This window comes from Marmota monax, unplaced genomic scaffold (assembly GCF_021218885.2).
Source record: "Marmota monax isolate L192 unplaced genomic scaffold, Marmota_monax_Labrador192_F-V1.1 WCK01_AAM20220418_F8-fsc00008, whole genome shotgun sequence".
Taxonomy (NCBI): domain Eukaryota; kingdom Metazoa; phylum Chordata; class Mammalia; order Rodentia; family Sciuridae; genus Marmota; species Marmota monax.
Window position 1 is genome coordinate 13812982 of NW_026694432.1, and position 25716 is coordinate 13838697.

The 25716-nt window shown below is 38.3% G+C and overlaps 1 protein-coding gene across 5 annotated transcripts in view; it reads right to left on the minus strand.

Moving 5' to 3' along the window:
• The window catches only part of Zmym4 (zinc finger MYM-type containing 4), a 145833-nt gene extending 129442 nt beyond the window's left edge, over positions 1 to 16391 (minus strand). For 3 of the 5 annotated variants that reach the window (XM_046468908.2, XM_058570904.1, XM_058570908.1), the window contains exon 1: positions 16015 to 16391. Coding sequence is in view for 4 of the 5 variants with exons in the window: in XM_058570904.1 (XP_058426887.1) it covers positions 16015 to 16053 (39 nt within the window). In the remaining variant the exon portion in view is untranslated. The remainder of the gene's footprint in view (positions 1 to 16014) is intronic. The other 2 variants (XM_058570907.1, XM_046468903.2) reach the window with 1 other exon arrangement.
• Positions 16392 to 25716: the final 9325 nt, after the last annotated feature.

Here is a 25716-nt window from a genome sequence, read left to right on the forward strand (position 1 = left end):
ATCCAGCTATACCACTCCTTGGTATTTATCCTGAAGAATTAAGGTCATCAATCAGGTGCAGTGGTATATGACTGTAATCTCAGAAGCTGAGAGTCTGAGACAAAAGAATCACAAGTTCAAGACCAGCCTCAGCAATTTAGCAAGGTTCTAAGTAATTTAGTGAGACCTTGTCTCAATGGTCAGTTGGGTTGTTTCTACTTTCTGGTTGTTGTGAATAATGCTGCTATAAACATTGGTGTATGATACTTTACACCAGTGATTCAAGCAGCATTATTTACAGTAACAAAATAATAAATGTTGGTGAGGTCATAGGGCAATAGGATCAACTTTATGCATTACTAGTGGTAACAGAAGATGGTACAGAACCTATAGAAAATAGTTACACAGTTCCTCACCAAGATAAAGAAAGAATTCCCATATTACCCAGCAAATCCAGGATCAAAATCAAAGTCTTGAACAATAGCCAAAAGGTGGAAACAACCCAAATGACCATTGATGGATAAATGGATAAGCAAATGTGGTATACACACACAATGGAATGTATTTTCAGCCATGAAAAGGAAAATTCTGACACATGCTACAAATGGATGAAAATACAATGCTAAGTGAAGAAAGTCAGACACCAAGGACAAATGTATGATTCCACTTCCATGAAATATCAAGAATAGGCAACTTCATAGAAACAAAAAGTAGATTCAAGTTTACCAGGAAGAGTGAGGGACTATGGTGAGTTATTACTTAATGTGTCATGTTTCTATCTAGGGTGAAACAGATAATGGTGATGGTTGTACAACACTGTGAATATACTTAATTAGCCAATGAATTATACAATTAAAATAGTTAAATGGTCAGTTTTGTGTATTTTTTTACCCTTTCTGACAAATAATTGTATATAATTACAGGGTACATAATGATGTTAGGATAAGGCTGGGGTTGTGGCTCAGAGGTAGTGCACTTATCTGGCATGTCTGAGGCACTGGGTTCCATCCTCAGCACCACATAAAAATAAATAAATTAATTAATTAAGGTATTTTGTCCATCTACAACTAAGAAAAATATTTTTAAAAATGATGTTAGGATATGTGCACACAGTGTGAAATGACTGAATCAAGCTACCTAACATAACAATCACCATAATACCTACCTAACTCCAACTTTCAACTCTTCAACCAACATCTCCCTATTTTCCCTGCTCTCCAGGCTCTGATAACTAACTACCTTTCTATTGGGCTTCTGTGAGTTCAATTGTATTAGATTCCACATATAAATGAGAACAATTGGTTGTCTTTCTGAATCTGCTTTGTTTCACCTATGTTTTAACATATTTTAACATTTAAATCTTGACTCTAACTGCTTAAATATAAAATTACAGGGCTGGGCATGTGTGGTACAATGTTTGTCTTCATGTATGCATGAGGCCCTGGCACCCCAGCACCACAAAATAAATAATGAGTTTTTGAAAGGACCCTGGTACCAACCTTAAAGACTTCTATGAACTAGTTAAATTCTCATCCCCTAAAGATATGTCTACCTAAAAACTTGAAACATGATTTTAGTTGGAAACTAATTAAAGTAAGGATCCTGAAGCAGGATCATTCTGGATTAGGGTAGGAGACACAGAGAAAAGGAACTCATTTGAAAACAAACTAAAGAAATGACACCACAAATTAAGGAATATCAGAGGCTACCAGTGGCTAAAACAAAGATTCTTTCCTAGGGCCTTCATAGAATAGGCTTGCAAACACAATAACTTCATACTTCTTTCAAAGCTGAGATGATACATTTTTTTATATTTTTAAACCACCAAATTTATGGTGATTTGTTATGGCAAATATAGGAAAATACTACAGATTTTAGTACATAAAAGAGTGTTAGGTCATGGCATTTGCAAGTAAATGGATGGCATTGGAGAAGATAATGCTAAGCAAAGTTAGCCAATCCCAAAAAAACAAATGTCGAATGTATTCTCAGATATAAGGAGGCTGACTCATAGTTGGGGAGGGAGGGGGAACATGGGAAGATTAGATGAATTTTAGATAGGGAAGAGGGGTGAAAAGGAAAAGATGGGGGCAGAGGATTAGCAAGGGCGGTAGAATGTGATGGACATCATTATCCAAAGTACATGCATAAAGACTCGAATTGGGTGTCAACATACTTTATATATAAACCAATATGAAAAATTATGGTATGTATATATACATATATATATATATATATATATATATATATATATATATATGTAATAAGAACTACAATGCAGGAGCTGGGATTGTGGCTCAGAAGTACAGCACTCCCCTAGCATGGGCGGGACCCGGGTTTGATCCTCAGCACCACATAAAAATAAAGGCATTGTGTTGTGTCCATCTACACCTAAAAATAAATAAATATTTTAAAAAAAGAATTATAATGCAAAAAAAAAAGAAGTACATGTATAAAAGGCATGAATTGGCGTGAACATACTCTATATACAAAGATATGAAAAATTGTACTCTACATGTGTAATAAGAACTATAATGCATTCCGCTATCGTGTATTAAAAAAAAATAAAATCAATAAAACTAAACAAACTAAAGTGTGTTAGGGGCTGGGGACTATAGCTCAGTGGCAGAGCACTTGCCTATCATGTGTGAGACATTGAGTTTGATCTTTAGGACCACATAAAAAAATAAAATAAAAACATCCTGCCCATTTAAAAAATTTTTTTAAAGTAGAGTGTTACCGGGTTGGGGTTGTGGCTCAGCAGTAGAGCGCTTGCCTAGCACGTGCAAGGGGCTGGGTTCGATCCTCAGCCCCACATAAAAACAAATAAATAAAATAAAGGTATTCTAACTAAAAAAATTTTTTTTAAAAAAGTAGAGTATTAGAACAGAAAAACCTGTTCCAAATTATGAATGTGGCTTTGAAACTGGGAAATGGATGGAATAATTTTGAGAAGCATGATTTTTTTTATAAAGTACAGAACTACCTTGAAGAGATGATTGGTAGAAATATGGATGTTAAAAGCAATTCTGGTAAAGTATCAGAAGGATGGAAGGAGCCAGTAAGAAAAGCTTCCATAATCCTAGAAAATACAAACATTATGAACAGAATGTTCTTTATAAACACTATGGTTCATATCAACATTTTATGTAAGGACATTTCTGTTGCGGTCTCAGGAAATAAAGAGTAATGGCAGAAAACTTGACTGAACTGGGTTTTACTATGGAGTAGAAAGCAAAACCTGTTAAGTAATGAACTTGGATATTTACCCTTAAAGAAGTCCAAGTAAAGTGTTGAAGATGCAGCTTGGTTTCTCCTTGCTGCTTATAGTAAAATAGAGAAATGCAAGAAACTGTTACTCAAAAGAAACAACTCTTGATTTCATGTGGGAGGCTTCCAGATTATCCAAATTGAAAAGGATGCTAAAATTAGGCAATTCACTATCAGAAAAGCATGTTCTAGAGAGAGTCAATGGTCTGGCTAGATAACCATTTGCAGAAGATATTAGCTATGTGACTCATGGATCCAATCAACCATCTCCATAGAAGGCAGAAAAAAGGATGGTGTTATGTAGGAAAGATCTGTGAAGACTCCAGTTTTCTTTGTTGTGGTTGTTTTATTGGTCTAATCAAGTATACACAATAGAAAGCTCTTTGACTCATTGTACACTAATGGAGCACAATTTTTCACTTCTCTGGTTGTACGTGAAGTAGTCACACCATTAGTGCAATCATACATGTACCTAGGGTAATGATGTCCATCTCATTCCACCATCTTTCCTTCACCCTTGCTCCCTCTCCCCTTCCCCTTTGCCTCAAAGTTCCTCCATTCAATCCATGCCCCCCCCCCATTATGGATTAGAATCCACGTATCAGAGAAAACATTCGGCCCCTGTTTTTTTAGAATTGGCTTATTTCACTTCATATGATATTCTCCCAACTCCATCCATTTACCTGCAAATGCCATAATTTTATTCTCTTTTAATGCTGAGTAATATTCCATTGTGTATATTTACCACAGTTTCTTTATCCATTCATCTATTGAAGGACATTTAGGTTAGTTCCACAGTTTGCAATTGTGGATTGTGCTGCTATAAACAATGTAGTAGCTGTGTTACTGTAGTATGTTGTTTTTAAGTCTTTGGTGTATAGACTGAGAAGTAGGATAGCTGGGTCAAACAGTGGTTTCATTCCAAGTTTTCTAAGGAATCCCCACACTGTTTTCCAGATTGGTTGCACCAATTTGCAGTCCCACCAGCAATGTGTAAGTATGCCTTTTCCTCCCACATCCTTGCCAACACTTATTGTTGCTTGTATTAATAACTGCCATTCCAACTGAACTGAGATGAAATCTTAAGAGTAGTTTTGATTTGCATTTCTCTAATTATTAGAGATGTTGAACATTTTTCATATATTTGGTCAACTGTATATCTTCTTCTGAGAAGTGTCTGTTCAGCTCCTTAGCCCATTTACAGATTGAATTGTTTGTTTTGTAATGGTGTGGAACTCTAAGATACATAAAGAGGAATATCCTCCAGGCAAAAATAATGCTAGCGGCAGAATCTGCACTAGCCAAAAGCCCCTGCCGAGGAGCACTTGGGAGAGGAAGCAGCCAGGGGTCTAGCGGGCTGCAGGACCGGGGACCAAAGCCCTCATACATTCCCGCCTCCACAGTGGGGCCTCCAAGTGATGCTGGAGGTACCTGGGGACCCCTGGTTTGTGGAGACCACTTTTCCGACCTTTTAATCACTCTCTTTCAATCCACACTTTCTGCCCTGCGCATGATGTGTGCTGCACCTTGCCAGACCTCCAGAAGGTAAACCGCAGGGCATGAAGTATACTAGAAATTCTCCTGCGCAAGGCTGCGAGACCCCATTCTTTTCCTCAAGAGCAGGTCACACACTACAGCCTGGCGTCCACCACCTACTTAGCTGTATGATCCAGACTAGTTACTTCCCTTTCCTAAGCTTTGGTTTCCTCACCTGTGATTGAGACAGACAAAATGCCTCATTCACCCAGTCCCATGTTCTATGAAACAGTGGACCAGAAAAGGGATGCCATGAAAAATATTGTTATAAAATAAAAGAGCTAGGGCTGGGGATGTGGCTCAAGCGGTAGCGCGCTCGCCTGGCATGCGTGCGGCCCGGGTTCAACCCTCAGCACCACATACAAACAAAGACGTTGTGTCCGCCAAAAACTAAAAAATAAATATTAAAAAAAAAAAAATAAAAGAGCTAAAAGACATAGCAATAAACAAACAAAAAACCAATGTTAGCATGTACTGAAAGAAACAGATGCGACAAAATTGGGGGGTGGCGCCTGACATCTAGGATTCTGTAAGAGCAAACAGAGCTACTCAGTGATAATCATGTACTTCCCTTAACAACAACAACAACAAATTACAAGGCTGGCGCTATAGCTAGGTGGTACAATGCTTGCCTACCAGGCAAGAGTCCCTGGGTTTGATCTTCAAACATACAAAAAAAGAATGAAGGGGCTGCGTTGTGGCTGAGTGGTAGAGTACTTGCCTAGCATATGTGAAGCACTGGGTTCGATTCTCAGCACCACATATAAATAAGTAAATAAAATAAAGGTCCATCAACAACTAATAAAAATATTAAAAATGAAAATATTAGAAGAAAAAAGAACTTTTTAAGGCAGAACACAAAGAAGCAGATGCCAGAGAAATAAGCTCAACCCAGGTGTTGACAGAACCTCCAAAGACCAGAAGACACAGGACCAAGTCACAAAGGATTATTTCCAGGCCTTTAAATGCAGAGAAATTTGTCCTCCTGGGTCTTAAACTTATTTATGATCCGAGTCCCCTATTTTTCCCATTTTCTTTCTTTTAAATGCCTATCTTACCAATGTATTTTGGAAGCAGGAAATTTGTTCTCCAGTTTCACAAGTCCACAGGTGGAGAGGAATTTTACCCCAAATGGACTATACTCAGAATCCAAACTCCACACTCATACTTTAGATAATTTAGATGATGGAATTTTGAACTTTTTGAGCTGATGAGTTTATGCTGTGATGGGTTGAGACTTTTAGGCATATTAGAATGAAGTGAATGTACTTTGTTTGTATTTGGGACACACAAAGTTTAGGAGGTTAAAGGCCAAACCAAGTGGGTCAAACTGGGGTCCCCAAGAGATATCACCCAGAACCAAAAAAGGTGAGCAGAATGGGTATTCCAAAATGTAATTAAGGTAAGGATCATGATATGAGACCACTAAATACAAGTGTCTTTAAGAGAGAGAAGAGAGTAGGGTGTTACAGTGCACACCTGTAGTCCCAGTGACTTGGGAGGCTGAGGCAGGAGGATCTCACATTGGAGGACAGCCTTGGCAACTTGGCAATACCCTTTCTCAAAATAAGAAATAAGAAAGGCTGGGGATGCAGCTCAATTGTAAAGCAATCCTGGGTTCAATCCCCAGTACAACAACAACAAAAAAAGACAGGGATATGGAAAGACAGAGGCAGGGACTAGAGTTAATAGTGCCACAAACCAAGAAATACAAATCATGGTACTAGAAGCTCAAAAAATCAAGGGAAGGCCAGGGCACAGTGGCACATGACTGTAATCCCAGAAGCCTGGGAGGCTGAGGCAGGAGGATCGCAAGTTCAAAGTCAGCCTCAGCAATTTAGCAAGGCCCTGAGCAAACTTAGCAAGATCCTTTCTCAAAATTAAAAAAAAAAAAAAGGCGTGACTGGGGTTGTGGCTCAGAGGTAGAGTGCTCGCCTAGCATGCACAAGGCACTGGGTTAGATCCTCAGCACCACGTAAATGTAAAATAAAGATATTGTGTCCACCTAAAACTTAAGAATATTAAAAAAAAAAAAAAGGCGGGGGTGGAGGGATGTAACTCAGTGGTCAAGCACCTCTGGGTTCAATCCCTGGTACCCACCCTCCCCCCCAAAAAAAGATAAGAAAGGATCCTTCTCTTAAGTCAACAGAAAGTATGGCCTTGATAACTCTTAAATTAAAAGCCCAATTAGGGGCTTTTAGCCTACCAAACTGTGAAAGAATAATTTTCTCTTGTTTTAAGCCATTAGGCTTGCAATAATTTTTTAAGGAAGCCTTAGAAAACTAATATAAACTGCTAAGGATTAAAATTTGATTTTTTTTTTTTTTTTTTGTGAACCCAGGGCCTGGGGTGCGACTCAGTGGCAGAGTGTTTACCTATCATGTGTAATGCCCTAGGTTCAATCCCCTGCACCTTAAGGGAAAAATTCCCCATGAAAATAATGACCACAATAAATTATATATTAAAATTCATGAGTTCATAATGATACTCCCCTCTCAAACCTTACCTCTAAGAGATGCTAGAGCATCGATTTCTTCTTCTGAAAACTGATAAAGGAGAAAAATACATTTCCCCAGATTTTCCTGGACAACTGATGATGGAAATCTTTATCGCAAAATTTCAGTTAATAAATATAGAAGAAATGATAGGAAATCACTCTTCTAATGAAATAATTTATCTAAGCAAATTTATCAATGGCTGATAAATCCATTAGGTTAAAATTTAAGAAAAAACTGTTGTGCGCCCATGGTCAGAACCTAAACCAAATGATCAATTTTAATATCACTAGATGAGAGATAACCACCCTTCTACATGATGTAATAAAAATTCTAATGGGATGACAACACATCCTAAATTTGTAACTGGTTTATGATTATTGTTCCAATGTAGTTATTTATAGTCCCCTTTGTTCTTAAAATTGTATGGAAATAAATTATACAATCTCTATAAAATTTTCTTGCCTAAGATACTGAATCTAAATCTCATCAAGCTCTACCAATTCATTTTTTTTTTTTTTTTTTTTTTTTTTTTTTTTTTTTTATTTCTCGGCGGACACGACACAACATCTTTGTTTGTATGTGGTGCTGATGAGGATCGAACCCGGGCCGCACGCATGCCAGGTGAGCGCGCTACCGCTTGAGCCACATCCCCAGCCCCCCAATTCATTCTTGATTTTGGCCACAAACCATAATCACTTGGGAAATTTTTTTAAATATTGGTGTCTAGATTTCATTCCATGAGTTCTGATTAATTGGTTTGAGATGTGGTCTGGGCATTGAGATAATTAAAAGTTCCTCAAATAATTCTAAAGTTTCAGTAAAAGTTGAAAACCAATGCTCTAAACTTAACTACTAATTTGTGGGAAATATGAGGAGTAAAAGGACATGTTAAAACTGTAACAAGGGGGGCTGGGGATGTGGCTCAAGGGGCTGGGGATGTGGCTCAAGCGGTAGCGCGCTCGCCTGGCATGCGTGCGGCCCGGGTTCGATCCTCAGCACCACATACAAACAAAGATGTTGTGTCCGCCGAAAACTAAAAAATAAACATTAAAAAATTCTCTCTCTCTCTCTCTCTCTTAAAAAAAAAAAACAAAAAAAAAAACTGTAACAAGGATTCACTCAATCAGCCAAACCAGAATGTGGGAAATTCTCCTGGACAAATGACCTAGTTTTTTTCCACAAATAAATAGCATGAGAAAAAAGTACTGGCAGTATACAGTACTGAGGAGGATGGCTAAGGTTAAGAAAAACTTAACAGACATATAAACTAAATAAAATATATAAATCTTATTTGGACACTTATTTAAAACAAACTAAGTACATATTGGCTGCACCAAATTGCAACCCCACTAGCACTGTATGAGTGTACCTTTTTCCCCACATCCTCGCCAACACTTACTGTTGTTTGTATTCATAATAGCTGACATTCTGACTGGAGTGAGATGAAATCTTAAGAATTAGTTTTGATTTGCATTTCTCTGATTGCTAGAGATGATGAACATTTTTTCATATATTTGTTGATTGATTGCATATCATCTTCTGAGAATTGTCTGTTCAGGTCCTTGGCCCATTTATTGACTGGCATGCGTGCGGCCCGGGTTTGATCCTCAGCACCACATACAAAGATGTTGTGTCCGCCAAAAAATAAAAAAAATATTTAAAAAAAAAAACTCTTTATTTTGTTAGCTAAAAGAGTATTGTGACTGTATTTGCTAAAAGTTCTTACCTGAACTCGGTGCAGTGGTACATTCTTGTAATCCCAGAAACTCTGGGAGGCTAAGGCAGGAGGACTGCACATTCAAGACCAACCTCAGCAATTCAGTGAGGCCTTAGGACTTTAGCAAGACCTTGTCTCAAAATAAAAACAAAAAACAGGGCTGGGGATGTGGCTCAGTGGTGAAGTGACCCTGGAGTTCAATTCTCAGTACCCCGCAAAAAAAGTTCTTACCTGCTAGACACGGGGCTGAGGTTGTAGCTCAGTGGTAGAGCACTTGCCTAGCATGTTTGACGCACTGGATTCAATCCTCAGCATCACATTAAAAATAATAAATAAAATAAAGGTATTGTGTCCATTTATAACTAAAAAAATTTTTTTAAAAAGAAATACACACAGGATTATTTATAGGTTAAATAAGGAGATGCCTGATAGTTCCTTGAAAGTATTTCAAGCAAAAAGAGGGAAAAGGGGAGGGGGAAGAAATGAGAAGTTAGAAAAGACAGCAATGGTAAAATGCTGAAAACTGCACAGCTGTTAAAACAGGTTAATAGGAACATGGGGGTTTACTTGTATTTGATATAGAATTATGAAACTTAAGAAATTTTTTTAATATTTTGCTTAAAAATGTAATAGCATGCATGTCAGAATATATATAAAACCGGGCTGGGGATGTGGCTCAAGCAGTAGCATGCTCGCTTGCCATGCATGCGGCCCGGGTTTGATCCTCAGCACCACATACAAACAAAGATGTTGTGTCCACCCAAAACTAAAAAATAAATATTAAAAAAAAAAAAAAAAAAAAAATATATATATATATATATATATATATATATATATATATATGTACATATATATATATACCGGGCACAGTGGTGCACACCCATAATTCCAGCAGCTCAGGAGGCTAAGGGAAAATTTAAAGTTCAAAGCCAGTCTCGGCAACTTAGCAAGGAATTAAGAAATTTAGCAAGACCCTGTTTCAAAAGAAAAAAAGGCTGGGGATGTCAGTGGGTAAGCACCCCTGGGTTCAATCTCAGTTTAAAAAAAAAAAACAAAGAAGAAAGAAAGAAAAAAATACACTTTAATTTTAAGACATGGGAAATGTGAAAAAAAGAGAGCGCATATGATCCTTGACCTCCAAAATCCTACATTGGTAGGGAGAGTACATCCTAGATAGGCAAAAAAAAAAAAGTACTATCTTTGGTCAAAAGCAGATAATTCAAGTGTGGTATAATCCCAGCAACTTGGGAGGCTAAGGTAAGAGGATAAGAGGATCATGTCTTCAAAACATTTAGTGTATATTTTCTAAAAAAGAAATATTGAGTTGCAAAGACTTTTTTTTTTTTTTTTTTGGTGCTGGGGATCAAACCCAGAGCCTTGAGCATGCAAGGCAAGCACTCTAACAATGCAAAGACTTTTGATCTCAAGAAATTATTTCTTAGGGAAATAATTATTTCTTAGGGTCTTGCTAAAGGCAAGGTGAGGAGGTATAGAGGGTGAATAATGGGTACCAAAACACAGAAGTTAGTAAACTATAGTGTTCTATGGCACAGCACAATAGAATTGATACTTCCTGAGAGATGATTTACAGCAATACAATTTAAATGTCATTCAAATTATTCTAACATCAATAAATTCCACACTAAAAATTCCATGCTTTTTTCTCAAATGAAAATGTAAATATCAATTATGAATATACTGAATTCACAAGTTTTAATTTCATGTATATCCAAAATAAGATTTTATTATTTTAATTGTACTTAATTTATATACTTAATTTAATACAATTTAAATGTATTTATGAGGTAGTGTGATATTTCAATACATGTATACAACATGTACTGATCAAATTAGGTAATTAACATTTTCATCTCATTACTTTCTGGGAATGAATAACAAAAATGTGGTATGTGTAAACAAGGGAATATTAATTATTCGGCTATAGAAAATAATGATATCCTAACATTTGCAGCAAAATGGATGGAACGGGGGGGGGGGGGCAATACGTCCAACAAAAAAGTTGGACACAAGAAAATATTTTGTGTTCTCATATGTTGATACTAAAAAGAAAATCTATCTGAATTAGTGATTACTTGAGGCTTAGAAAGGCAAGGTGAGGAGGTATAGAGGGTGAATAATGGGTACCAAAACATAGAAGTTAGTAAACTCTAGTGTTCTATGGCACAGCACAAGAGTCTGTTATATATTTTATGAATAACTAGAAGAAAGGAAGTCAAAGGCACCGAACAACTTTCAAGCAATCCTTGATTCTGGTTTAGCCCGTTACACTATGATCTCATACAATTCTCAATCTGTTTCCTCATTTATAAAGTGGGACAATAACAGTGACAATCTCATGAAATTAATGAGGACTGAAAAATATACTATATATAAAATATTTAGTATAATGACTAGCAATTAAAGGTTTATAAATACCAAATATTATTATTTACAGATGTCTCTGCTTGATACAAAACAGTAAACACTGTGAAAACAACTCAGGATCATTGTCCACCAGAATGGCCTCTTTAAATGGTCTCTATACAAAAAGCCAATGCACCTCCCCCGCCTTCACCTACCCATCCCCACAAATGGGGACTGAACCAGGGCCTCTGCACAAGAGGCAAGCATACTGAGCTACCTCCCAAGACATTTTTACTTTATCTTGAGACAGGGTCTACACTGCCTAGACTGGCCTCAAATTTAAGATCCTCTTGCCTCAGACTCCCAAGTAGCTGTTTTATAGGCATGCACCACTATGGCTATGACGCATTCTTAAAGCAGATTATTTATTCTATATACATTTCAACTGCAATTATTTTAATATGTACTTCTGTGTTCTTATGTTCTTAAGTAAAACATTTTACAAAAAAAAATTTTTTTAATTAAAAACAAAAAATTCATGACAGAATTAAGAGTAATCAATCTTTTGTAATTATTGTTATAAAATATTAAAATAACAGAAGTCTAAAACTATACTCTCCATAATCCCATTAACTAATGAAATCAAAGCTTTCATTTGTTCACGTTATTTCCTATTCCTTATCTTTAAATTTTTTTTTTAATTTTTTATTTTTAGAGAAAGAGAGAGGGAGAGAGAATTTTTAATATTTATTTATTTTTTAGTTTTCGGCAGACACAACATCTTTGTATGTGGTGCTGAGGCTCGAACCCGGGCCGCACGCATGCCAGGCTAGCGCCCTATGGCTTGAGCCACATCCCCAGCCCATCCCCAGCCCCCTATTCCTTATCTTTATGCATGTCCAATTTTTACATATTACAGGAACATTTTATAGCCTACATTTTCATTTAACATAGTATCACAAGAATACTTTACAAAATTTTCACCCTTATACTCTTTCCGTTATCATCTCTACCCCTTGAAGATAACCAATGATAACAGCTTCACAAACATCATTCACAACTTTCTCTTAAGTCCATACATGTACTAGTATACATAGACACATACATGGTAAGGGGGAAAAAGTTTAATGTTTTTACAAAAATTTGAAGCATATTACTTATAGATATGCCATCTATTTTTTTAGCCACATCATTTATACCTTGAATTAATATAAAGGGAAATTTAAGTATTCAAAGAGACCTACTGGACTAACTAATAATATATACATTAATAAGAAAACTTTGAAAAATATAGGGATTTTTGCAACAAAATATGGCCACCAGATTTAGACCTAACATACTATTTCATCCATGCATAAATAATGACTATATACAAGCCTAAACAAATCTCAAAACCTATTTTAGAAAACAAAATCATTACTATATTTAAAAAATTCATAATACTGCAAAAATACCCTGACTTCAGTATACGTGAATGTAATATTGGCCTTCACATATAGACAGTAGAATATAAACAACCCGGTTCTCTCTGTAACAGAGTCGATTGATGGATATTAGTTCTGATCCACTCACATACTCACCTTCTTCATTTTCACAAACTGAGAGATTGGCATTCAGGTATAATCTGATTACAATCAAATCGATCTGGCCTAATTAATATCTATTGTTTAGAAAGGCCCACAAACAGGAAAAGAAAACACCATACAGGTCTACAAAAAATTTAAGGTTAAACCAACAGTTACTCTCCCATCTAAACAATCTTAGAACGATTAGAAGATCCCTTAATCTGGACCCACAGGAGAGAAAATGGTGTGAAATATTTACTGAAGACCCCAAAAGTACAAAGCAGAGAATGGGGTACCCAAACTATACAGCCTCTTCTGTAATAGGTAAACTTTTCTTACTAAAAGTCAATAAAAGCTTTGGAGTTCCTATAACATAGTGATCATAAGTACTGGAGACACAAAAAAATAGTAAAAAGGGCTCTATCCTGAAGCAGTTCACAATTTAGCAGAACCTCCAAGAATGTATTATCCCAAATGAACAAAAGTAACATAGTCCAGGGCCCAGCATAGACTCATCAATAAGCATAGATACTCAACAATTTTCTTGCAATTTATGATTATAAACATCAAAGGCAACAAGCATCATAACATAGTACCATTTCAGATTAAATAACCTAACGGTATTATCCAGGTCTATGTAGTTAGTTTGCTTTAACTGCCTCAACGCAGTCAAATTATTTAAAAACAACTTACACTACATAGTCCCACTAATCTGTTTGGCGTATACCCATGTAACTCACGTGGAGTCTCACTCACACTCACACACACACAAAATAGGGGGAAAAGCACTTGTACCATGTAAAAATATCCTGCTGAACATTCTAACTAAATACCAACAACATAATGGACTATGCATGATATTGAAGATATGAATTTCTAACACCCAAAATGAAAGCCGTAAAATGATGGGTAAACCCTATACAAGTGCTGCACACCTTACAGTGTTTGTTATTAAAAAATAACGCTTGGGGGGGGGGGGGGAGGCTGGGGTCGTGGCTCAGTGGTAGAGAACTTGCCTGAGACCTGTGAGGCACAGGGTTGGATTCTCAGCACCGCATATAAATAAATAAAGATCCACTGACAACTAAAAAATTTTTAAAAAATGCTTCAACTGCAACCAGTGTGACACCTTTAAATGTAACCTAAGAGAAAGAACATACTTAAAATCTAGTCCAGTTACCAATGTACATAGATGTTTTCTAGAACATTCTAGAACATCCTAAATGATGAATGACAAAAAATTAGTTGCGACAGGATGCAGGATCTCCCTGAATAAACATTACACACTTAAACTCATCCTATATATTTTAATTGGTAGACCATACTGCCATATGCATTGAGGATCCAGCTGAAAATTCATCACAGCTTGCAGAACAATTTAAAATTTCAAAATACATGCATTCCATACCCAATATTTATATTAAATGAACTACTCAGTCACACCATTCAGTTTAACTTGCTTTATGACTAATTACTGATTGAGAAGAATGTAACATTTTGAAAACCTAATACTATCAACATTAAATTTTAATTGCTCAAAATACAATGACATGTATTAAAATAAGACTACTGGTGAGTGGATAGATAAGACAGATGGAATAAATATGTGATAAAATAAATGTTTAGTTAAATGATGATAGCAGAATCCAGGTGATTGGGCTTTATGGATGCATCCTGAATTGGATTGTATTTTCAATTTTGCTGGAAAGATATATATTTTTCCTAATGCCTTGCTGGAAAAACTATTTGACACTTATTTGGTTATTTATTATTTAAACTTTTAAGGTAAGAAACACAGATTTAAAACACTCCTAAGTGGCATCCTGGGATGGAACCTGGGTTCAAACCTGGGTTCAAATCCCAGTTCAAAACTCTTAACTAGCAGGGCATGGTGGCACACCCCTATATTCCCAGATGCTCAGGAGGCTGAGGCAGGGCAAACACGAGTTCAAAGCCAGCCTCAGCAAAAGCAAGGCGCTAAGCAACTCAGAGAGACCCTATCTCTAAACAAAATACAAAATAGGGCTGGGGATATGGCTCAGTGGTCCAGGGCCCAAGAGTTCCATCCCTGGTAAACACCTCCTCCCCTCCCCCCAAACAAAAAAAAAAAAGGAAAGGACATTTTAAATAAAGATTAAGTAGCATTTTTCTTTTTAAAAAAAAAAAAAACCAGGTTGGCTTAACACTAATTGATGATTTTCAGACCATTCCCAAAAGGAAGATTCCTGATGGGAAACTTACTTAACATGTTGGGGGGTGGGAAGTAATTTAAAAGAAATATCTGAAAAATATTACTCAATTGATACTATTGTTCTCCATCTGAAGAAAACCACTCAGAATCAAATAAGAAAAGTTTCAAGGCAAACTTTAAAAGGCATTCAACAACTCCTATGTAGAATTAGCTTCACCTATGCAGGCTGGTTGGGGACATCCTTGATATGACTAAACTTGTCATACTCTTCCACGTTCCTAATTTCAGGGAAATGAAGATAGATGAGGACACAACATGTGCAAGTGCCAAAATCTTTCTCCTAAATCAGAATAGGCAAGGATCCCACTTCTTCACAGGTAAGAGTGCCACCTCCACTTTGGTCTTGATAACGGTTAAGAGGGGGAGGGGAAAGGAGGCAGAAAATGAATTCGCGATGGTGTTCCTGAAAACCCTCCTGGTTGTTGCTCACGAGACCCCCTCCACGACTTATTCCCGCCACCACTACCCCCACCTGACCTCTCCCCAGTGAAACTTCCATGGACTTTCATTCACTGAAGATGTGGTCGACGTTCTGACCCCTTCCCTCCCTGGGCCCCCAAAACACACTCACCCGCCCCCCTTGCTGGGGGCGGGGGGCGACGCAAACAACCGCCCCCGCCCCTCCCCCCAGCAACCAATCTTTGTCCCACCTGCAGAAGGAGCGCTCGCCGACGCGCTCCAGCCCCGAGGTGATCGCGGACCTGCCCGCGACCTCCCCGCACCGCGGGCGTCGGCGCCCCCTGCTCCAGCGCCGGCTTGGCCCTCCGCCCGCCGCGGCCCCGGCCCGGCCGCGCCCCGCCCCCCGCCGCCCGACTTCTGCCTCACCTCACCTACCCTCTTTCGGGGGCCGGACTCCACCTCTCTTTCCGCCATGTTGGGCCCCGCTCGGAACCGCTGCGGCTCCCGGCGCGGCGGCGGCACCGCTCGGCCCCCCGGCCCCCGCCCACACTGCAGACACGGCCGCCGCGCGGCGGCTTCCCGGACCCGGCCGGGCCTGGCGCGCGAGTGAGGAGGGGGCGGATGCCGCGCACGGAGCCACAGATCCCGGGGTCCCACGGGTGTGCGCGTGGGCGGGAGGGCCTGCCCGGGTCAGGGGGGGCCGGGACTCGGGGGGTTAATGGCCTCCAAGGGGCCCCGTGAGTAGGATTATTTTCTCTCAGAGAAATTCCTCCGCCTGCGGTTTCTTAAAGGGATCACCAAACCAGCCCCTTGCGCGCGCCCCTGATGCGCAGGCGCACCATAAGCCCCTCCTCCCTTTCCCACCAAGCCCCCGGTCCTGAGCGTGCGCGGTGAGTGGCCCAGGGTAGGCCAAATCCTGCAAGTCTCTTTGCTGCCAGCAGCTGCTCCCACCACTCAACTATGGCCGCTCCCTTAAAGGGACCATGACGTAGTGATGAAGAAAGAATGAAAGAAATCAATGAAAGGACAATCTGGAGGACTGGGTGAAATGTCATTGAGGGGTCCACATCACCATCTTACACCTGACTACAGAGCTGCTGTTGAAAAGACAAAATGTTGATGAGCTGAAGTTCTCAGTGGACCTCTAAGCTTGAAGAACCCCAACCAGTAAGGGTACAAGACAGTCATCTCAAGAAAAATTGGCTTCCCTACCTGTTGACAGCCTGATTGAAGCACAAGGCAAGGAATATCAAGGACCAACTTCAATAGCCTAACCTCAAAATCAAATCCTTTAGTGATTTTGAAGACTAACAAACAACTGGAGATAATTTCCTCAATTACTATTATGTAGTGTCTACCACTACAATATCAAAATGGGAACGAACGGAACCATCTATTCCAGGCTCTCAATGGTAACACTGAAATATGATCATGGGAAGAATTACCCCAAGATACATAGTGGCTCATGTGGAACTAGAATCAAAATATGAGTCACAGTCCTTTAGGATTTTCAAGGAACCAACCTGTCTTCAAAGCAAGAGAGATCATTTAAAAGGAAAGTATCATAATAATTCAAGAATATTTTAGTTATTCTGGGAATAAGTGTGATGATTTGCAGCTGTTGTTCATCCCCATTCATCTCCATTTGAGATAAGAATTTGGGGTAGAAACAAGAAAGATACCAAGTCTCAAAGGAAGCACCCATGAACCATTGAAATGCAAAAAGCACCCATGAACCTTTGCAATTCCTGAGCAACTGAGCCAGCACTCTTGACCCTTGTCCTCCATTTCAGAAAGTGACATGAGAGGACAATGCACAAGTGCAAGGAAAATAGCCAGAAATTGCCTAAATCCACGGTGACTCCACCTCTAGGCCAGCCCATATCAACTTTTCCTCCATAAATATTAATACCCCACACCATAGGTTGCTGCTTCTCATTTGAAATAACCCACCTTCTCCTTTGGATGTGCCTGTGCTTTTCTAAATAAATTTCTGTGTATGCCTCTGACTGCTGTGTGCTCAAATTCTTTTCCATCAGGTGTGCCAAGAACCCTGCTCGTCCTGAGTTGAGCTCCCCCTTCTCTCCAGCCTCTGACCCTTGAGAGACATCTCTTCTCCCATGGCACATTGAAGGAACTTGAGAATCTCACTTAAAGGATGAGCATCTTACTATTGTCTAAGCAGGAAAACAGGGAGTAGATTTGGGTCTATCTTGCCCTGAACCTAAGCTGGATCCTATATGAGGACGCCCGAGGACAACAAGGGTTTGATTCATCCTTCTGTTCCTTCTAGTCCACTGAGTCTTTGGTGGAGAAAAATTTCCCTAATGGCATTCTTAATAATAGCTTAGGGACAATGGGGAAATACTGTAAGAAGTGCAGAGTTGCCTCTTCAAGTCGTTCCCCATGACAAGACACATTAAAATGGAAATGAGCAACTCCTGAATTCACGGGGTATTGAGATGTGACATCCATATGTCACTTTGACTTTTGTGCATCACTTGGGAGGTGTTTTGAACCCAAAAAGTTTGCTAATCTATCATGTTTTGCTGAAAACTCTGGAAATGTCCATTCTGGTCCTTTCTTAGGTTTGTTCATTTTTAATTTCACTCCTGGGTAGGAGAAAGAAGGTGGAAGGGAAATAAATAAATACAGACAGACAGATTGATATTCATTTCAGCCAGAATTTTTTAAAAATGTTAGACCCTTTAGTTCTGTGTCCTGAACAAGAAGGAAATAAAAAGAGAAGCCAAGAAAAGATAATTTCAGGTGACTATAGGTACATAAAAGATCTAGTGGCTTTCACCTGTTTTATAAACAATGGAATATTTGTTTGTAATAAAATCTAGCTGCTTAAAGTAGAGCTGCCCAATTTAAATTGGAAGTGGGTGCCCACAAGACTGACTGTTCCTAAGCCTTAGACTCGTCTTCTGCTGCTTCTTTCAGTTCCATCCTCTCATTAGAAAAATGTTGGGTTTCTCAGAATACAGTTTAGAGCCATTAATTTAGGCCAGTTCCACTTTCTTTTTTTTTTTCCCCATGGGCTGGGCATCAAACCCAGGGTCTTACACATACTTAGCCAGCACTCTACCATTGAGCTACAACCCCAGACCAATTGGGCATTTTAAAGATGAAACATGGGACCAGAGAAGTTGTGACTTGTTGGAGATCACACAAAGAATTAGTAACAGCATCAGGACTGGAACAGACACCTAGACCCTCAGCCTAAGGTTCTCTCCTACATCAGGCTGTTTCTAGAGGTATTAGAAATGTGTTGGGGGGGCTGGGGATGTGGCTCAAGTGGTAGCACGCTTGCCTGGCATGCCTGCGGCCCGGGTTTGATCCTCAGCACCACATACAAACAAAGATGTTGTGTCCGCCAAATAAATATTAAAAATTCTCTCTCTCTCTCTCTCTCTCTCTCTCTCTCTCTCTCTCTCAAAAAAAAAAAAAAAAAAGCCTTATAAAAAAAAAAAAATGTGTTGGGTCTTGAATAATAGGCAGGGTTTGTGCATTCCAGATAAGAATCAAACATACCAGGAGTGTTTGATGCAATCATTCATGTGGAGGGAGGAAAAAAGAGGAAAAACAATATTTAGTGAGCACTATGAATTTAATCATAATTTTACAGAGGGATCCATAGAGATTAAGGGATTGGTCCAAGGTTGTTAAGCAGAAAGATTGAGACAGAATTCAAAGACTTGTTCTTCTTGGATTTTAAATATCATTAACAAAAGATTGCAAACTAGTGACCTTGTAATCAAATCTGTCCCACAAATATATATTTGACATATATTGTATATAGCTACATGACCTTGGTCAAGTTACTTGTTTGCAATTTGGTTTCCTCATCTGAAAATGAGTTATTGGGATGATTAAATAAGTTAACATCTGTTAATCTCTTAGAACACTTTTGGTTCCTAGCACGATATATGAGTGTTACAACTTTTGTCTTTTTAAAAAATTGTTTAATTATATGCCAGCATTTAAAATGAGGTAATTCGCTTATGAGTCCAGGTTTTTTTTTTTTTTACTTCTCTAATAAATAAACTAGAATACAATGGGGGTAAAAATTTGCAAGTACCAAACTGATTCATTTTAATTCTCTTAAGTCAAATTCCATTATAGACTCTTTTCTGAAGTATGGCTCTAGAATTTATTTTCATACTCAGAAGAGAATACAATAGGCTTAATGTAGTGAAAAAGAATTTGCTAAATTTCCTTGGTTCCATTTAACCTATGAAGTTCAGCAAATAGTAAGAGTCTGAGAGTTCTCCCACATTCCAGAGGACATACTTCTTCCATCTAGGACAGCCCAGCCATGAGGCTTTGACATCCAGAAATAAAAGCCTTATTCTTTTCATTAAATAATAGAAGGAAGAAAAAGGAAGCAAGAAGTAAGAGCGGTATCAACTGAGTGACAAGTGTCCCTGTCTTCCCAGCTCTTCAAAGCAAAAAGGACTCTTGTCTGCTTCTGTTTGGGATTCTAACTAGAAATGGCTTGCAGACCACACCCACAGCAGCAATCAGCCAGCTACATCTGAGTGAAAGTGATGCCCCAGAGTAATTGGGTAAAGAGAAAAGGGATCTATTTGACTCCTCTCAATGTCTTTTAGCCAAGGATAAATCCAGGTTTCACAGGTCTCAAAGTTTATGTGATAGGGACAGAAAGAGTTTGTTTTGTTTTGTTTTTAAGAAAAAGAACACAAAAATACACATACAAATTAAATACAGAGGGGCTGGGGATGTGGCTCAAGCGGTAGCGCGCTCGCCTGGCATGCGTGCGGCCTGGGTTCGATCCTCAGCACCACATACAAAGATGTTGTGTCCGCCAAAAAAAACTTAAAATATTAAAAATTCTCTCTCTCTCACTCTCTCTCTCTCTCTCTCTAAAAAAAAAAAAATTTAAAAAAATTAAATACAGAATCGTAAGCCTTAGCTTAGCAACCCTTAGCTCTTGTGTAATATAGACTGGATCCAGAAGTTCCCCCATAGCCTGTGGAAGAATAAATAAAAGGATAGCCAAGAATACTTCTGACAGGTATGAAAGTGGCTCTGTAGATGACACTGGTCTGGAAACAAAAAGTAGTAACAGTCAGACCTCAGGAAGACCTGTACTGTTGCCTCCACATTCTAAGCAAGCTCAGATAGGGCAGGCTACAAGATCCTCCACTCTGACCAACAGGTTGCAGAGCATCTTGAGAAGAAAGGGAATGGTACAGGAATATCAAATGGATCCCAGGTCTCATGCTTCTTCATCCATATACACAGATACCACACACGCACAGAGGTAAAGGGCAGCTTTCAATAAAGACTGGGTGTTTCTTTCCAAAGGAGGGTATTACATAAAATAATTCTAACCGTCAAGTTCAAATATATTTTAAAGCAAATTGGATATATTAGGTAAACTCAAATAATGTTAAGAAGAAAGTAAAGCAGAATGCTGGTATGAAGCTTACTTTAGGTATGGTAATCATATCTAATAATCAGAGAATATTGTTCTGAGGAGGTGACCTTTGAGCTGAATCTTAAAAAATGTCGAAGAACCAGCTATGCAGAATCAGGCAAGCCTGTAAGCCCAGCTACTTGGGAGGCTGAGATAGGAGGATAGCAAATTCAAGGCCAGCCTCAGCAACTTAGATCCCGTCTCAAAATTTTAAAATTACAAGCTTACATCACCCCACATGGCCATCATAAGTATTTTTAAATTTTACCTTGTGAAAAGCCATTGGAGACCTCAAAAAAAATTTACATGCCCTCTGGATACCATATGCAGAATGAGTTACAAGGGAGCAAAGGTAGACATAAGTTAAGAGGTTTTCTGGGACACTCCAGGTGAGAGATGACAATGGCTTACCCTAGAGCATCAGAGGAAGGCATAATGAAAAATAGTTGAATTTAGGATATATCTTTTGGAGGTTTAGCCAATTGGATACAGGGAGAAAGAGAAAAAGATGACTTAAGAATAATTGATTCTTAGCTCTTTAGCCTTAACAACTAGGTTAGTGATGTTGCCAGTTATTTGAAAAGGGAAGAATAGTGGCTGGGGACGTGGCTCCCCAGCATGCTTGCGTAGCATGCTTGCGTAGCATGCGGGAGGCACTGGGTTCAATCCTCAGCACCACATAAAAATAAAACACATATATTGTGTCCACCTAAAACTAAAAAATAAATATTAAAAAAAAAGAAAGGAAAGAGTAGATTTGAAGGAGCAGGCAGAGAAAGAAGCAAAATCATATCTTGGACATGTTAAGTTTGAGATGCTTCTCTGACAAGCAAGTGGAAATGTCAAATGGGCAGTTGGACATTAAGTTCAGGAGAGATAACAGTGCTAGAGATAGAAATAGGGGAGTCATCAGTATAAGCCAAAAGACTGGATAGGATTACTCAGGGAGTATAAAATGAACGAAGCCCTGAGGCACTTCAACATTTATAACTCAGAAAGAGAAAGAGAATAAGTAGCAGGAAGACCAGAAGAGTGTGTTGTCTCAGAAGACAAGAAAAAGTGTATCAATTCCAATTTGTCAGATGTCATCGAGAAGACAAAGAAGATGAACTTCAAGAATTGACAAGAAGATTCAAAGGTCTTTGGTGTTGTAGACCAGAGACATTTCAGTGTGTTGGTATGGACAGACCAGGATTGGAATGACCTGAACACAGAACAGGAGATAAAGAAATAGAGACAGTGAGTATGAACAATTCTTTCAGGAAGAAAGTTTGTTTAAAATGGGAATCATGGGGCTGGGGTTGTGATTCAGTGGTAGAGTGCTCGCCTAGCATGCATGGGGCACTGGGTTCCATCCTCAGCACCATATAAAAATAAAGATATTATGTCCACCTAAAACTAAAAAATAAATTTAAAAAATATTTTTAAAAAGATAAAATGGGAATCATTAAAGCACATTAAAAATGGTAAAGCATCTGTCTCCAAATATATTAGAAATTTTAAGTAGATGACATGTCCTCAAAGAGTTCTTTCTCCAAACTGGCACAAACTGTATAGAGGAATCTGTAACAGTAGGAAAACAAAAACAAAAACTAGAAAGTATATGACAAGACTGGGTTGAAAAGAGGAAATCCTACATCTTGGTGTCAAGCCAACTTTAGAAGCCATCTAGCATTTAATCTCTGGAAAATGCATTCTTTAGAGTTGTCATAATTATTAGTTTCTTTCTACTGAAGAAAGTAAATATCATTATACTTCTATGAACCTTGTTTGTCAGGTCCTACTGGATGAGATAAAGTTTCATTGCTAACTAGAATATTTTAAAGATGAGCACATTGAATGTTGATGAGTTAGATATCTTAGAATGTCAAGACACAGCCTGGCAAGTGACAGTAATTTTTGTAAGCCAACTGAATAATCATAAGATGTTTTAATTTCCAAAAATAATGACAATAATAACAGCAACATTGCTTTCAGTAGCATAGAAATTATTTTTCAACAGTAAAGTCTTTAACAGTTTTATATTTAAAAATTACCCTCCCTAGGACTGGGGGTGTGGCTCAGTGGCAGAGCTCTTGCCTAGCAAGTGTGAGGCTCTGGGTTCGATCCTTAGCACCACATAAAAATAAATAAATAAATAAGCAAACAAACAAATAAATAAATAAAATGTGTTGTGTTCATCTACAACAATAAAAAAAACTTAAAAAATTACCCTCCCTAAGAAAATATGTGTTTGTTTGCTTATGTATTTTTTAAAATCTGGAAAGATGCACAGATGAAAATTAATAGTAGATTTGGGGCCATATGAAAGAAGATGGAGGAATAATCTGCATTCTATACCTTTTTAATTTTTGAACAATGTAAATGCATTATTTATTTATTTGTTTACTTTCATTTTTTGCAGTGCTAGAATGGAATCCAGGGCCTCCCACATGCTAGGAAAGTACTACCACTGATCCACACCCCAAAACCCTCAGCCCATATTACCTTTTGTGAGTGTGTTAGTGGGTGGTTCTGGGGATTGAATCCAGGAGTTCTCCACCCCTGAGCTATATCTTTGGATCTCCAGCCCTTTAAAAAAAATTAGTTTTAGATGGACACAATATATTTATTTTTAATTTTTATGTGGTGCTGAGGCTAGAACCTAGTGCCTACATGCTAGGAGAGCACTCTACCACCGAGCCACAACCCCAGGACCCCCCCTTCCCTGTAACCCTTTTTACTTCGCATTTTGATACAGGGTCTTACAAAGATGTCCAATTTGGACTAAAACTTGTGATTCTCCTGCCTTAGCCTTCCAAGTAGCTGGAATTACCATTGTAATTCCATGTAAGTCACAGTGCCCAGTTGCTATATTGCTTTTTAAAAATTAACTGAAGTTAACTATTATTTCTCCCAAATTTCTGATTAAAATATTAGAGAACTGAAATAAAATGTAAAATAATGGTATAATAAACAAAATATCTAATAAAAGGCGGAAGTGGATAGACATTTAGGCTGACTGATGTCAGGTTTAGACAAGGTCATTTGGGATATAGTGACAATGGGTAGAAAACAGAAAGGAGGTGAAATACCCCAGAACATAGGCAAAAATGAAAATTTTTTTAAAATTAGGAATTAGTAGGGAGCCTAAGTGAGGAGAATGCACCATGCCCACTGTAAAGGAGGTAGCCACTACTCATTCCAAGAAATTCTTGCCATGAGGGAATGCCAACTAAGTCTTGCAAGATCTTTAAATTGCTAGCATAGAAACTGGAGTTTATTTGTTTCATTTTGTCTTGAGATGGGGATCTCACTGTTGTCCAAGCCAGTTTCAAACTCCTGGGCTCAAACAATCCTCCTGCCTCAGCCTTCCAAGCAGGCATTCGCTGCCATGCCTGGTTGGAATTTCCTTGAAATTTCTCAATTTCTTTCAAAGTTTTAATTGTGGTAAAATACACATAAGACTTACCATCTTAAGAATTTTCAAGTGCACATTTCAGTAATGATAAGGATATTACTTTGCTGAACTTCTAATCTCCAGAAGTTTTTCATCTTGCAAAACAGAACCTCTACATCCACTAAGTAATAACTCCTCTTTTCCCCTCTCCCCAGCCCCTGGCAACCATTATTTGACTTTCTGTTTCTATGAATTTGATTACTCTAGATACTTCATATAAAGAAAGTCATATAATATTTGTCCTTTTAAAATTTTTTTTAGTTGTAGACATACACAATACCTTTATTTTTAAAAAAAGTACTTTCAGTTGTATATGGACATGATATCTTTATTTTTTATTTTTTAATGTGGTGCTGAGAATTGAACCCAGAATCTTACACATGCTAGGCAAGTGCTCTACCACTGAGCTGCAACCCCAGCCCTCTTTATTTTATTTATTTGTTGTTTTTTGTTTGTTTTGGGTGCTGGGGATTAAACCCAGGGCCTTGTGCATGGGAGGCAAGCACTCTACCAACTGAGCTACATTCCCAGCCCTATTTGTTTTTATGTGGTGCTGAGGATCAAACCCAGTGCCTCACACACGCAAGGCAAACACTCTACAAATTGAGCTACAACCCCAGCTCAATATTCATCCTTTTTGACTAGTTTATTTGACTTTGCATGTGTCGTGTGTCAGACTTTCCTTCCTTCCTTATTTTATTTTTTATTTTTGGTAGTACTGGACATTGAACCCAGGGTCATTGAGCTACATTACATCCCCAGCCCTTTTTATTTTTTTGTTTTGAGACAGAATCTTGCAAAGTTGCTAGGGCCTTGCTAAGCTGCTGAGACTAGCCTTGAAGTTGTGATTCTCTTGCTTCAGCCTCCCGAGTCACTGGGATTACAGGTGTATGCCACCATGCCCAATAAAGAATATCTTTCCTTTTTAATGCTGAATAATATTTCAAAACCATATTTTGTTTATCTATTTCTGGTCAATAGATACTTGGGATGCCCTACCACTTGACTATTGTGGAATCATGCTCTGCTATGAACATGCATATGCAAATATTTCTTTGTAATCTTGTTTTCAATTCTTTTGACTAAATATCCAGAACAAAATTTTTTTAAAATACCTTTGTTTTTTTTTTTTGCCCACTTAAAGTATACAATTCAATTATTTTTATATATTCACAGATATATACAACCATCACCATGGTCACTTTTAGAACAACATATCTCACTTCAAAGCTGTACTCATTCAGCTGGATGC